Source organism: Halichoerus grypus, chromosome 5, assembly GCF_964656455.1.
Source record: "Halichoerus grypus chromosome 5, mHalGry1.hap1.1, whole genome shotgun sequence".
Lineage (NCBI taxonomy): Eukaryota > Metazoa > Chordata > Mammalia > Carnivora > Phocidae > Halichoerus > Halichoerus grypus.
In genome coordinates, this window is record NC_135716.1 from 173,991,789 (window position 1) to 174,004,463 (window position 12,675).

At 60.6% G+C, this 12,675-nt stretch overlaps 1 protein-coding gene across 1 annotated transcript in view; it reads left to right on the top strand.

Moving 5' to 3' along the window:
• ALDH4A1 (aldehyde dehydrogenase 4 family member A1) overlaps window positions 1-9,319 on the top strand; it is a 29,323-nt gene extending 20,004 nt beyond the window's left edge. Inside the window, exons 9-15 of the mRNA XM_036115522.2 lie at window positions 1,207-1,280; window positions 3,348-3,544; window positions 3,719-3,766; window positions 4,586-4,738; window positions 5,432-5,553; window positions 6,273-6,391; window positions 7,033-9,319. Coding sequence (XP_035971415.1) covers window positions 1,207-1,280; window positions 3,348-3,544; window positions 3,719-3,766; window positions 4,586-4,738; window positions 5,432-5,553; window positions 6,273-6,391; window positions 7,033-7,145 — 826 coding nt within the window. The 3' untranslated portion in view covers window positions 7,146-9,319. The remainder of the gene's footprint in view (window positions 1-1,206; window positions 1,281-3,347; window positions 3,545-3,718; window positions 3,767-4,585; window positions 4,739-5,431; window positions 5,554-6,272; window positions 6,392-7,032) is intronic.
• Window positions 9,320-12,675: the final 3,356 nt, after the last annotated feature.

Here is a 12,675-nt window from a genome sequence, read left to right on the forward strand (position 1 = left end):
CTCTGGCTGCTTTGTGGACAAGTCACCAGTGGCCAGAAGCAGGAGAGCGGTGAAGAGGCTGTCCACGTCCAGGAGGGGACAGCAGAGGCCTGAACCAGGGTCGACGGTGGGAGTGGATTCAAGTGAGCAGGTGGCAGGGAGGCGCGATCACGTGTCCGTGGGATTGGATCAGTGGATGGGGCGGGGGTCCGTGGGAAAGTCTAGGCTCTGGGCAGAGGGGCACCTGGAAGGCATGGGTGGACATGACAAGTCACCTGCTGGTCACTTTGTGAGGTGCCTCACGGTCATCTGAGTGGAAATGTCGGGGTCTGCACTAGGGGGTCCTTCCTGGTGTCCCTGGGGACACCTGCGGTGGCTTCCAGTCTCCCTCGCCCAGCCTCAGGCTCTCCTATCCCCCTTCCCAGGGTTTGCCGGGTGTGATGGAGGCATTAGAATTGCTGAGGAGGACCATTTTCCAGAAAGGCCCACTCTGCCAGCGCAGGCCCCACGGGTCCTTGCCTATTAGCGGGCGGAGCGGGCCTGGCCCCCATTTGCCATGCTCTGATGAGCAGCGGGCTTAAAGGTAGGAAAGTCATAAATTAGTATTAGCTACTGTGTCGCAGGCTCCCTGGTGATTAGCATTTTTATTGTTTTGTGGTGCTGAGGTTGGTCACACTCGGAGCTTGGGAAGGAGGTGGCGGCCTGCACTCCCTCTCCCAGGACCCTCCTTGGTTTGGCCGCCGGAGCCAGGGCGCTGGGCTGGGGGCGCCCCTCCCAGACATGGCCGTGTCTGTCCCCTACCAGGCACCTGCAGCATGTCTGGCACCGACCTAAGCACTTGACTCCCATTAGAGCGATCACAGAACAGCTCTGCCAGGTGGGAATGTTCTCTGCAGTTCCCAGATGAGGTGCACAATTTGAGGTTGAGTGATGAGTGCAAGGTCACATGGCCGTGAGTGTCGGAGTCGGGACCCCTGGCCTTGTGTGCATCATCTTGCCACCAAGCCTACCTTTGCTCCCTCCCCACGGGTCCTGAATGTAGCCTGTCTCCAGCTGCCCCCGCCTCCTCCATTCCCGCCCTCCAGCCCTCGCTCTGACCTCTGCCCCCACCTGCTGGGCTTTGGGGCCCCTTCCTCTAGTAGGGCCTCCTCCCCACCCCCCAGGACCCTCACTGTCCCAGGGGCCTGAGCCTCACTTCCTAATCCTTGCCCTGTCCTCTGCTTTCAGCACCTTCAAACACCTGTGGAAGCAGGTGGCCCAGAACCTGGACCGGTTCCGCACCTTCCCACGCCTGGCTGGAGGTAAGGGTCCCTCTCCCGGCGCCCTCCCTGTGGCCCCCGGGGACCCCTTCCTGACTGTCATGGAAGAGGAAGAGGCAGAGGTGATGCCCCCATAGAGGGGGGTAGCCCTGCAGGAGCTGAGCAGTGAGAGGCCTTAGGGGCGGAGTCTCAGCTCTGCTAGATCCTGGGGCTTGTGCCCTAGAATGTGCAGTTCGTTCATTCATTCATTCATTCATTCATTCTTCATTCAGCAAATAAAATATTAAACAGCTACGTAGGCACTTTCTGGGCACCAGGGATGCCTTGATGGCGAGAGACGCAGACCCAACCCTCAGGAACTTGTGTTCAGTAGAAGGAGGCAGACAGTGGGCACATGGATGATGTGCAGAATCCACAAGAGAAAGGAGGCATGCAGAGGCCCCGGGACCGGGCGCAGTGGGTGATCTAGGGTGGCCGGTCGAGTGGCTCTCTCCTCAAGGAAGGAGCCTTTGAGCTGAGACCTGGATGCAGGGAGGAAGCCAGTCAGCCTCGCAAAGACCTGGGAGGCAGAACCGTGCGGGCCCCGGCGCTGTGCGGTAGAGCTTTGCGCGGTGATGGAGATGCTCCGTGTCTGCGCTGTCCGGGCCGGTGGCCGGTGGTCGGTGGCCACGGGTGCCTGTTGAGCACTTGACAGGCAGCTGGTGTGACCGAGGAAGTGAATGGCTTGTTTTGCTTCGTTTAAATCAGTGTGAATGTAAATAGCCACGTGTGTCTGGCGGCGGCTATTTACCGAGATCGAGGCAGAGGGACCTGCAGGTGCGGAGGCCACGAGGTGGGAATGAGGCCAGTGTGGGTGGCGTAGGGGGCAGGGGCTGGCAGGACGGGGGCCCGAGAGCTCAGCAAGCCTGGAGCTTACTGAAATATTACTAAGTTTCCCACAAAGAAACACCTGCAAGGTCAAGGAGATTTGCTGTGTTGAAGCAAAACAGATTCCGTGTCTGCAGGACTTCCCAGAGCCTTTAATGCTTTTAAAGGCATGAGGTATCTTCAGGAGCAAGGACTGATGAGTGTTTCCCAAACTCTTTGGCTCATAGTACCCCATTTTTGCGGAGGCCCCCATGGACCAAGATTTTTTGGGAGAGGGCTGAGTGCATAAGAGAGAGGGCCGTCCAGGGTCACACAGCAACCGCAGAGCGGGGGCCGGTGGCTCAGCGTTCTTGCTCCTGTGGATGATGTGGGGCCCGCGGGGAGACCGGACCCACTCCTGAGCTGGTGGGCGCTCTGATTTGGGGTCAGGGAAGGTGTGCCCTCAGCCACTGTGGCATCTCTACCCCAGTCCACCCTTTACAAGGTGGGAGCAGCGAGCTGTCTCTGGGTTTCTGTTCTCTGCCCCCTTCCTGCTGTGCTCTGAGGGAGGGAGACCACCACTTCCCTACCACCTCCCAGCCTCCAGAATTAATCTCTCTGTGTTTTCTTTTCTTTTTTTAAGTTTTTATTTATTTAAGTAATTTCTATGCCCAACTGGGGCTCGAACTCAGAATCCAGAGATCAAGAGTCGCACGCTCTTCTGACTGAGCCAGCCATGCGCTGTTTTCTTATCTTTAAAAATGGGGATGATAACAGGGTTGCTTTGGGGCTTTCATGAGACAAAGCAGGAAGTGCTTTGAGTAGAGCTTGGCAGGTGGTTAGTGCTTTGTGACCGGGAGCTGCTGGTCACTCGTGTTTCACGGAGGGAGGAAACCAGGGCCCAGGGGCTGAGAAAATGAGGGGGGTGGTTCACTGCCATGAGTAGGAAGAGGGACCAGCCCTGGTAGCCAACACGGAGTGGAGCCCCTCCCTCTCCTCTCACCGGGTTGGGGGGTCAGGAAGGCGCCAAGAAAGCTATGCCTGCTTCTGGGAATGGATTGGCTCCTGGGAGCCTTGGGTTCTGGTCCTTCTGTCTTGATGGGAGCACCCCTGCCCCAGCCTCAGTTTCCCCAGCTGTGGGGTGGGAGATGGGCCTGGCTCGCCGGCTTCCGGGGTTGGGGCTGCGCACACCTGCGCATAGGTGCAGGTGGGGCGGTGGGTGGGCCGGGAAGCCGGCTCCCCTCACGCCCCCCTCCCCTGCAGAGTGTGGGGGGAAGAACTTCCACTTCGTGCACCGCTCGGCCGACGTGGACAGCGTGGTGAGCGGGACCCTGCGCTCGGCCTTCGAGTACGGCGGCCAGAAGTGCTCAGCCTGCTCCCGCCTGTACGTGCCGCGGTCGCTGTGGCCGCAGATCAAAGGGCGGCTGCTGCAGGAGCACGGCAGGATCAAAGTGGGCGACGTGAGTGGCGCGGCCTCCCCGCCGCGGCCCAGCGGGTGGCTGATGGGATTGGAGGCTCCTGGGCAGTGTGCGGGGCCGGGGCGGCGGGGGTGGGGGGGAGCTGTGCGGGGCGGGGCTCCCTTTGTCTCCGGCCTGCGGTGACTCCAGTTCTTCTGGTGCCTCCCTCACCTCCAGCCAGCAGAGGATTTTGGGACCTTCTTCTCCGCCGTGATTGATGCCAAGGTACGGGCAAGAAGCAGGCGTTCCTGGGGGGCCGGGCCCTGCCCCGGTGGGAGAGGGAGGAGGAGATGTGGGGGCCTTGACTGGGGCCGACGCGGCCCCACTGCTTCCGGCAAGGCAGCCCGATGGCCACACGGACGCCCCCACCCCGCGCTTTGAAACCAGCAGAATCATCTGTAACCAGACAACTTGCTTCCCGCGCATCCCACACCCAGGCTGGACAAGGCCCCACTAAGTGTAGGTCCACACGCGCACGCAGACAGGCCTGCAGGGCGGCAGCATGCTCCCAAACACGTGTGCGTGCGTGTGCCCACGAACACACTGATGGGGTGAGTAGGCAGGTGTGTGGGTCACCCGTGGAAGCAGACACGCCCACGTACACACCTCCGTGCCTTCTCCGCCATGAACGGATACACCTTGTGTGCACACGTGTTCATGTGTATGTTCGTATGTGTATAGATGGCCGTCTGCATTCACACATGTATGTGTAACAGACGTGCATATAAACATGTTACGCATGAAGGCTCGTGGCCGTGCACATGCCTGTGTGTACATTCGTGTGTGTTGTTTCTGTAAGTATAATTGTGGTTCTGCCACACACACACACACACACACACACTCACTCTCTTTCTCTCTGTCTCTCAAATGGGCGTGCGTGTCTGCCCTTGTTTCTGCCATGGCTTAGCCAGACCCTGGCTTTGCCCTCTCCCCATTCCCTGTTCCAGAATTTGAGCCCTTCAGGGACAAGTGTGTTGGGGGCACTGCTGCTGGGAATGGCGTCCCAGCCGGTCTGTGACACCCCCTCCTTCCCACCCATCCCAGTCGTTCGGTCGCATCAAGAAGTGGCTGGAGCACGCCCGCTCCTCACCCAGCCTCACCATCCTGGCCGGGGGCAAGTGTGACGACTCTGTGGGCTACTTCGTGGAGCCCTGCATCGTCGAGAGCGAGGACCCTCAGGAGCCTATCATGAAGGAGGTGAGTGGGGCGGGCAGCCTGGGACATAGACGTCAGTCTCTCCCCCGAGCACAGTGCACACGGGACCCTTGCGTGTGGCTTCCTTCTTGTGGTGCTACCCCATTTCACAGATGGGAGTGTGAGGTTCTAGAAAGGGATTGTCTCGTTCCCAGTGAGAGCAGAGCCAGGCCTTGGACTCAGGCCTCCTGACCCCAAATCCAGGGCTCTGTCCTTGACACTGCTGGGCCTGGCGGTGTCCTAGCCCTTCCACGGCCTGTGGCAACAGCTGGGCCCTTGACTGAGAGGAGAGGGTGTTAGCATTCCCATCTTACAGATGAGAAACTGAGGCTCCGAGGGGTCAAAGCTCTTGCCCAGGATGGCAGTGCAGGGGTGGCCAAGGGGACCGTGATATTGCCGGGCAGTTCCTGTGCCAGTTGCTGCCAGGAGTCTTGCTCTCGGGTGTGGGTTTGGCTGGCACCGAGGGCCAGAAAGGCTCCTGGGATCTTCTGCCAGGTTGGGATGGGGTCGGCGGGGCAGGAACCAGGTGTGGCTCTCTCCTGAGGGCGCCCGGCGGGCGGTGCCTGGCCTTCTCGCAGGTGCTGAGCTGCGGACTGAGGCGGGGGGACAGGCGAGAGGCAGAGGCCGGAGCAGGGGGACTGGGAGGCCTTGGGGCTCCGATCCAGGTGGGGTCTGACCCTGGGGCTTCTGTCTCAGGAGATCTTCGGCCCCGTGCTGACCGTCTATGTCTACCCGGATGACAAGTACAAGGAGACGCTGCGGCTGGTCGACAGCACCACCAGCTACGGCCTCACGGGGGCAGTGTTCGCCCAGGATAAGTGAGTGGCCGCTGCCCTTGCGCTCTTGGCCCGGTGTCCTGCCCCACCCTGTCCCGCAACCACCCCCTGGACGAGGATCCTAGTACTAATGCCGCCCCTGCCCCTCTTCAGCCCTGACTGGCAGGCAGGCATCCCAAGCACGGGGACACAGAGGCAGCGGAACTAGATCTCTAGGGGCAGGGCCGCAGCATACGAGCTTTTGACCAGCTCCCCTGGGTCCGATGGAACCCCGCTCAGCAAGGTCATTGCCTCATGCTGCAGAGCAGAAAAAGTGGGCTCAGGGGCCAGGGGCTCATTGCTCATCTTGCAGAGGCCACATTTGAGCCAGGACACCATGATGCTAAACCCTTTTCTTTTCCTTCCTCGGTGGACTAGCTGCTGCCCCGTCTGCCTCCAAGAGGGTGGAGATGAGATTGGAACTTGGGGGCAGGGTGGGGGTCTGGGGGTTCCCCCAGCTCCTGGGGGGCCAGGAATACTGGACAGGATGGGCCACTGAGTGCACGCAGCCTGACCCTCACCCTCCCGTTCCGCTCTTGTAGCAGCCCTGCGAGGGAGGCATGCTAGCCACTTCCCAGAGGAGGAGGGGCTCAGAGGCTCTCAGACCCCGCCCGAGGGGTCTAGCGCCCCTGTGGCCCGGACCCCGTCAGCCGGGCAGCCGGTGTGGGCTGGGCTGGGGGCAGGTGAGCCGGCTGCCCTCTTACCGCTGCCCTGCCGTGTAGGGATGTTGTCCAGGAGGCCACAAGGATGCTGAGGAACACGGCCGGCAACTTCTACGTCAACGACAAGTCCACTGGCTCCGTGGTGGGCCAGCAGCCCTTTGGGGGGGCCCGAGCCTCTGGTGAGTGGGTCCTCCTTTCCAGAGGGGAGGCAGGTTCTGTCAGGAGACTCTCAACCCCTCACGTCAAGGGTGTTAAGAGTAATAGCAAACACTGTGGGCCGGAGTTAAGGAAGGTAGAGTTCTTCTTCCCATTTTACAGAGGGGTAAACTGAGGCACAGGGAGCTGGAGTGACTTGCTCAAGGGCACATGGCTAGGAAGTAGTAGAGCTGGCATTTTGGTTCCAGCACCCATGCCATTTACCACCGTGCTCCGGGTCACCTCAGTGCAACTCCTCCTATTTACAAATGGGGAAGCAGGCTCAGAGTGGGGCAGTGACTCACCCTAGATCCCAGCTGCCTTGGTGCAAAGCCAGGGCCAGAACCCAGGGCTCCTGGCTCCCAGTGCAGTGCTGTCTCCACAGTGCTCCCAGACACCCCTTGGCAGGTGGGGCGCATGGACCCGGGGAGCGTGGGTCCTGCCTCACCTGACCTCTGCCTGAGCGCGCTCAGGAAACCCTGGCCTCGTGGACACACTCAGTTTTTGTTGAGCTGCTTATTGCCTGTGCTGGTGCCCCGGTTAGTCTGTCAGCTCTTCCCACCCCTTTCCCTTCTGCCTGGAGCTGCCCTATCTTTAGAGAAAAACAGAGCTGTCTTTTCCACAGGAACCAATGACAAGCCAGGGGGACCCCACTACATCCTGCGGTGGACGTCGCCCCAGGTCATCAAGGAGACCCACGAGCCTCTGGGGGATTGGCGCTACGCCTACATGCAGTGAGCCCCGCTCGGCGCCTCTGCTATCTGTCTGGACGGCTGACCTCAGTGCCCTGGTCCCACTCCAGCCCCTTTGACCTGCTCCCCGTGGGACGGCCCCGTCTCCAGGGCCGAGACTGCCCCCTTTCCCTGACTGGGCTACATCCTGGCCTGTCCCACCCCTCGGGGGCAGGTACGGGCTCTGATTTGAGACCATGCTGGGGAGGAACAGGGCTGCCACCCCTTTATTGCGGCTGTCCTAGAGATTTCTATCTGGCAGGTTCTCCGCCTGTCTTCTTCTGCGCTGTGGCCCAGTGGCTTAGGGACGTGGGGAATGGCAATAGAGTGCCTGGCTTAGGGACCTGGGGAATGGCAATAGAGTGCCTCCCAGGATCTCTTACAGGACAGGGAAGCAGCTCTGGGCCCCTTGGCGAACCTGAGCATCCACAGAGTCTCCTGGCCTTGGCCTTGGCTCCTCCAGGGCTCCAGGATGAGGTGTGACCTGGGGTGGCTACGGGGCACGGGGGCACCAGCTGGCCTGGCCTTCTTTGGTCTGGGCTGCCCACCTTCCTCACCAACGGTTGGCCCACGCCCACCTGGGCCAGCAGGTACCTGGGCCTGACCATATGCCTTAGACACCCGTGCGCCTTTCCCCAGGGCATCTGTGTTCTCCTGAGGCCCACGTGATTCCTGGCAGTCTTCGTGTGGTGGGCTTGGGGGGCCGGCAGAAGCTACCTGCCGAGGTGCAGGATTTGGTGGGCCTTCCCGTTTGGGCTATGGTTTTGGAAAACCCTGGGTGGGCCTTCGTGCCATCTATCTCAGCTTGCCATCAGCTCGCACCTCCCCGCCTGTGTTGGCCCAGGCTTTCCTGCAGGGGCTCGGCCCTCACAGGCTGTGGTAGAACAGGCCCGGGGAGACTGCTCCCACCTTCTCCCAGCCCCGAGAGCTGGCCTTGGGTTCCCGTCTGGCCTGGGCTGAGGATGGCCCGTAGAACCTTCCCTCCTTTGCACAGAGGTGGCTCTGTGTGGACTGGCCCCTAGGCGGCCCGTTCTTCGATGCAGCCAGCTGGTGGACACTCACAAACCCCTGCGAATTGGACTGCAGGGGACTGAGGATCGATAAGGGGTGACGTTGGAGGACAGTTTTTACGGGGCCCCAAGAGTCCTGGCCCTTTGTCAAGGACAACTGGCAGGGGTCCCTGTGGGGCTGGCCGCCAAGCACCATGGTTGCACACTGTGGCCCGCGACCCGGGGTCAGGCCGCTGGGGCAGAGCGTTAGTTCTGCCTGGAGAGGCCAGGGCAGTCGGCTGGGGAGAGGCGCTGGAGGTGGGCCTTGTTCTACTGGTGCGACACTGTGAGGTGGTGGTGTGATTCGCTCTGCTGCCGTCCTAATAAATACTTGTTACTTAATCAAATCGCTGGTCTTTCTGGTGGGGGTGGTGGGGGCTGGCCAGCTTCTTCAAACAAAGGCTGATGTGTGGGACATATGTTGCTCATACGTCCTTCACGTCAAGAGTGCACAGCCCGCAGTGTGATGGAAGGAAGGGTGGACGCTGATGTTGGGGAATATGGGCTGGAGGTATGGGAATTCGGGAGTCAGATGGGTTCAGATCCTGGCTCTCTGCCTTCAGAAAGTTGTGCAGCCTCCCTGATCTTCTCTCTCTTTATCTGTGAGATGGGGACTAATACACAAACACATGCACATGCACGCTGATTGTCGTGATGACTGAATGAGTTCATACAATTGTTTAGAACAATGCCAGGTACAGAATTAATGATTCAACCTTGTTAACCACGTATACATTGCAACAGCCACTGTTACTGTGTTGTGATGTGAAAGTTGATGTGAAAACTTAGCTGGGCTAACTTAGCTGGTGCCCAGGTATTTAGTTAAACATTCTGGATGTTTCTATGAAGGTGGTTTTTGGATGAGATTGACATTTAAATCAGTGGACTCCGAGTAAAACCCATTGTCCTCCATACTGTGGGTGGGCCTCATCCAATCAGTTGAAGGCCTCAATAGAACAAAGACTGACCTCCTTCAAGCAAAAAGGGATTCTGCCGATGGACAGCCTTTGGACTCAGCTGTGACTCTTCCCTGGGTCTTCAGCCCGCTGGCCTACTCTGCTGATTCTGCACTTAACCAAGCCTAGAAGATGGCGCAAGCAGTGTCCTTACAATAAATCTGTGTATGCTGTTGGTTCTGTTTCTCTGGAGGACTGTGTTTTCTCTCATAGTCACACGCTGCAGTGCTCCCATTTCACAGAAGAGGAAACGGGTGCAGGGGATGAAGGGGCTTGCCAAGGGTATGGTCTATCACTGGGACATAAAGCCACGCCTGTGGTTCCCAAACCCATTTGCTGTCCTCCCCCCCAGATGTCCATACACAGCACTGACCTGCCTTGGAAAGACCTCAACTGGCCAAATGACGGGGGTGGGGGCTGGCGAGCAACCCCGGCCAGTTAGTCTGAGCCCACAGTCTGTGGGTCGAAGTCCACGTGGGCCGGCCAACGTGGAGGGGAAACTGGCCTGGCCTGCCTCCAAAGGACGTAAAAAGGGCTCCTAGCCGCGTGACACCTCCCTGTCCCAGGGTTCATTCATCGGGGCTGTTGGTGGGCAGGATCCCAGAGCTGTGGGGAGCAGATGGAGACTCTGCCGTTTGGAGCGCCCCCAACTGGCTTCCCCAGGGGCTACCAGGGATTTGTGCCAGAGGGGACTTCTTCACTCGGGGACAAAGGGCCGCCCCCAGAGGGCCCCGGCTGGAGCTCCTGGGCGGGAAAGGTGGTGGCTGCATTTGTAGAGGGTGCGTGGGGCTGGTTAGTGTCTTTGAGCAAATGGCGTGGCTTGCTCAGGCTCACATTGACACAGCAGAATTGGCTTTATCTGGTCTCATCTAGCCGACATTGACCTTACTGTTACCTGCCTTCTGTGGAAGGACTAGTAGACGTCACGCGGCTGGTTCGTAGGGGAGCCGGGGTTTGAACCCGGGGCTGGGTGCCCACAGCCCATGCTCCTTGCCAGCCGCTCTGTCAGGTCCATGATTTCTAGCTGTTTCTTTTCCACTGCACCACCCCCACCTGGTGCCTTTGCCTCCTTTTAACTATAGGGCCGGGGGAAGAGGGGGAGGCGGGGAGGGGGCCCCAAGCCCTTCCTTCCCTTCCTCTGCTCTGGCGCCCTGACTTGTGGCTGGTGGCTCCTGAGGGCCCGGTGCCCGCCCCCTTTGCATGGCCGCCCCTGTCAGTGCACGTGTCCGCAGGGGCCTAGGAGCCTCCTCATTCCCCTGCAGTGGTCGGGGGCCCGGCCACCAGTCCGGGCTCGGAGCGTGAACCATTTGACTGGGGCCGGATGTCCCTGCCACCAGTGTCCCGTGGGCCACCAGTCGGGCGTGCGCTCCAGGGAAATGAGGGGCCACCTGTGCCGGCTCCTGGCCTCCAGGCTGACCCAGAGCCTCCGTGGGGGGTGGTTGGGGGAGGGGGATTCGAGGAAGACGCAGGGTGGAGACCCACCCTCTTCACAAGCTTGTGACTTCGTTTTCCTGAAGCCACGGCGGGCGCGGTCCCTGCGTGTGGTCTGTCAGGAGCCACATTCCGTGGCTGCAGCCGTGGGCCAGGCCTTGTGCCACGTCTTCAGAGCCTCACCGCAGCCCCTGGAGGCCCCGCTGCTACTCCCTTCTTACAGATGGGGAGACTGAGGCATGGGGGCTGAAGTAACTCGTACACCAGCAGATGGTCCCCATCTCCGCCTGCCAGGCCTGGTGTCAGGCAGGCTTGGGCTCCAGGCCCGTCTTAACCACCACCCCCTTCCCTGAGCCTTGGCCCCCACTCCCACCCTCAGACTTGGCATTTCTTGGTGAGCTGAGGATCACATGACACGTACCCTGCAGACCGAGGTGCTCGGTGAATAAGAACCTGTTATGTTCCACCCTCCCCCACACCTTCATCCTGGATACCTGTGCCCAGGCGTCACCAAGCACCTGTCACTGGGCCAGTGGCTCCCACCAGTTATCTGGGGCCATACAGGAGGCGGTATTCTTTTTGCCCCATTTCCCAGATGAGGAAACAGGCCCAGGGAAGGAAGACCCGCTCAGTAAGGGGCAGGGACAGAACTTTTCCTGGGGACCATACCAGCAGGAACCCAGCAGCTTCTGGGTGGGAGCCACCCAGCGAGTGGGCGGCATGAGGCATGGCTGTCACTGTGGCTCCAAACACAAGCAGCCCGTCTTCACTCTCACTCAGGTTGTTGGCAGCCTCCCTGGATGGTGGAACGGGTGCCATACACCCCCAGGTGCCCGACGTACATTGGATTCTGCCCAAGGGCTCTGCCATATCCTCCCTCCAGGCCCCCTGTGGCCAGGCAGTCGCCCTCAGCCCCTGGAGCGCTTGGCACGGGGCGCCCAGGGCAGAGCGAGGGAGCTGAGGTGCCGTCGGGCACCTGCTCCTTGCCGTGCATCCAGCAGGCCTCAGGAGCAGAGCGGGGCTCAGAGAGGGACAGGCCTGGGGGAGCTCACACAGCCTGTAAGTGGCAGAGCCAGGATCGGAAACCAGGCTGGGCAGATCGGAGCCTCAGAAGGGCCGTACAGAGTCCTAGAGCCCAGCGTTTTATCAGGGTTAAAATCGAGAGCGCCAGGCCAGGAACAAAGCCCTCGACACTGTGGTGTATGACGTTTGCCATCATTCACCGAGCAGATTCCTGACGCATTCATCTCATTGACTCACCCTCTTCAAGGGTGCCTGTGGCCATTTTAGAGGCGAGGAAGCGGAGAGGAGTCAGGGCCTGCTGCCTGGCCCCCGGCCCCCGGGCTGGGCTGGACCCTTAGAGCCACAGGGAACAGGACCACCCCCTTCCCCGTCCCGGCCCTTTCCGCTCCTGGCAAGGGCTCACTGAGTCTTACTCCCTGGGCTGAACGTCCTCATTCCTTCCTCTGCTCCCTGCAGGACATGGTTTCTGCTTGCTCCACCCTGTGGCCTCCCCCAGGGCCCACACCATCCGCTCCACTTTGGACTTTGAAACTTCTCTCAGAGGAGTGACTGATGAGGCTGGGGTCCCTGAGAACTGGCTCTGAGGGCTCCCCAGGGACCCTCTCCTCCGGGGTGTCTCTGAACCAGGGGGCTGTTTGTCTGCCAGACCTTCCCGGGGGCGGAGGTCCTGCTGCCCCTGGGCCCCACCCCCCCACCCCCCCCACCCCCCCCACCCCCCTCCCGCAGCCGCCCTGGGGCCAGATTGGAGCTAGGTTTCCAGGTGCCCAATTTCGTTCTGGAGGAGGCGGCACAGGTAGGGAAGAAAGAGAAGGAAAATGCTGGGGTGGGTGGGAGGGGGGTTTGGGGGGTGCAGAGCAGGAAAGGGAACGATGTGCAAGTCGGTAGAGAGACTGGAGGGTCGGGTGGAGGAGAGGAGCTGACGCAGTCCCCAGTCCCTGGGTCAGGCCTCTCTTCGGGGCGCCCCCTGGGTTCCATCCCCCCTCCAACCACCACGGCAGGGGGAGGAGGAAGGTTCAGGGCAGCTCCTTCCAGCCCAAAGCAAATGTGGCCAGTTTCTTTCCGTGAGCACGGGGGGGAA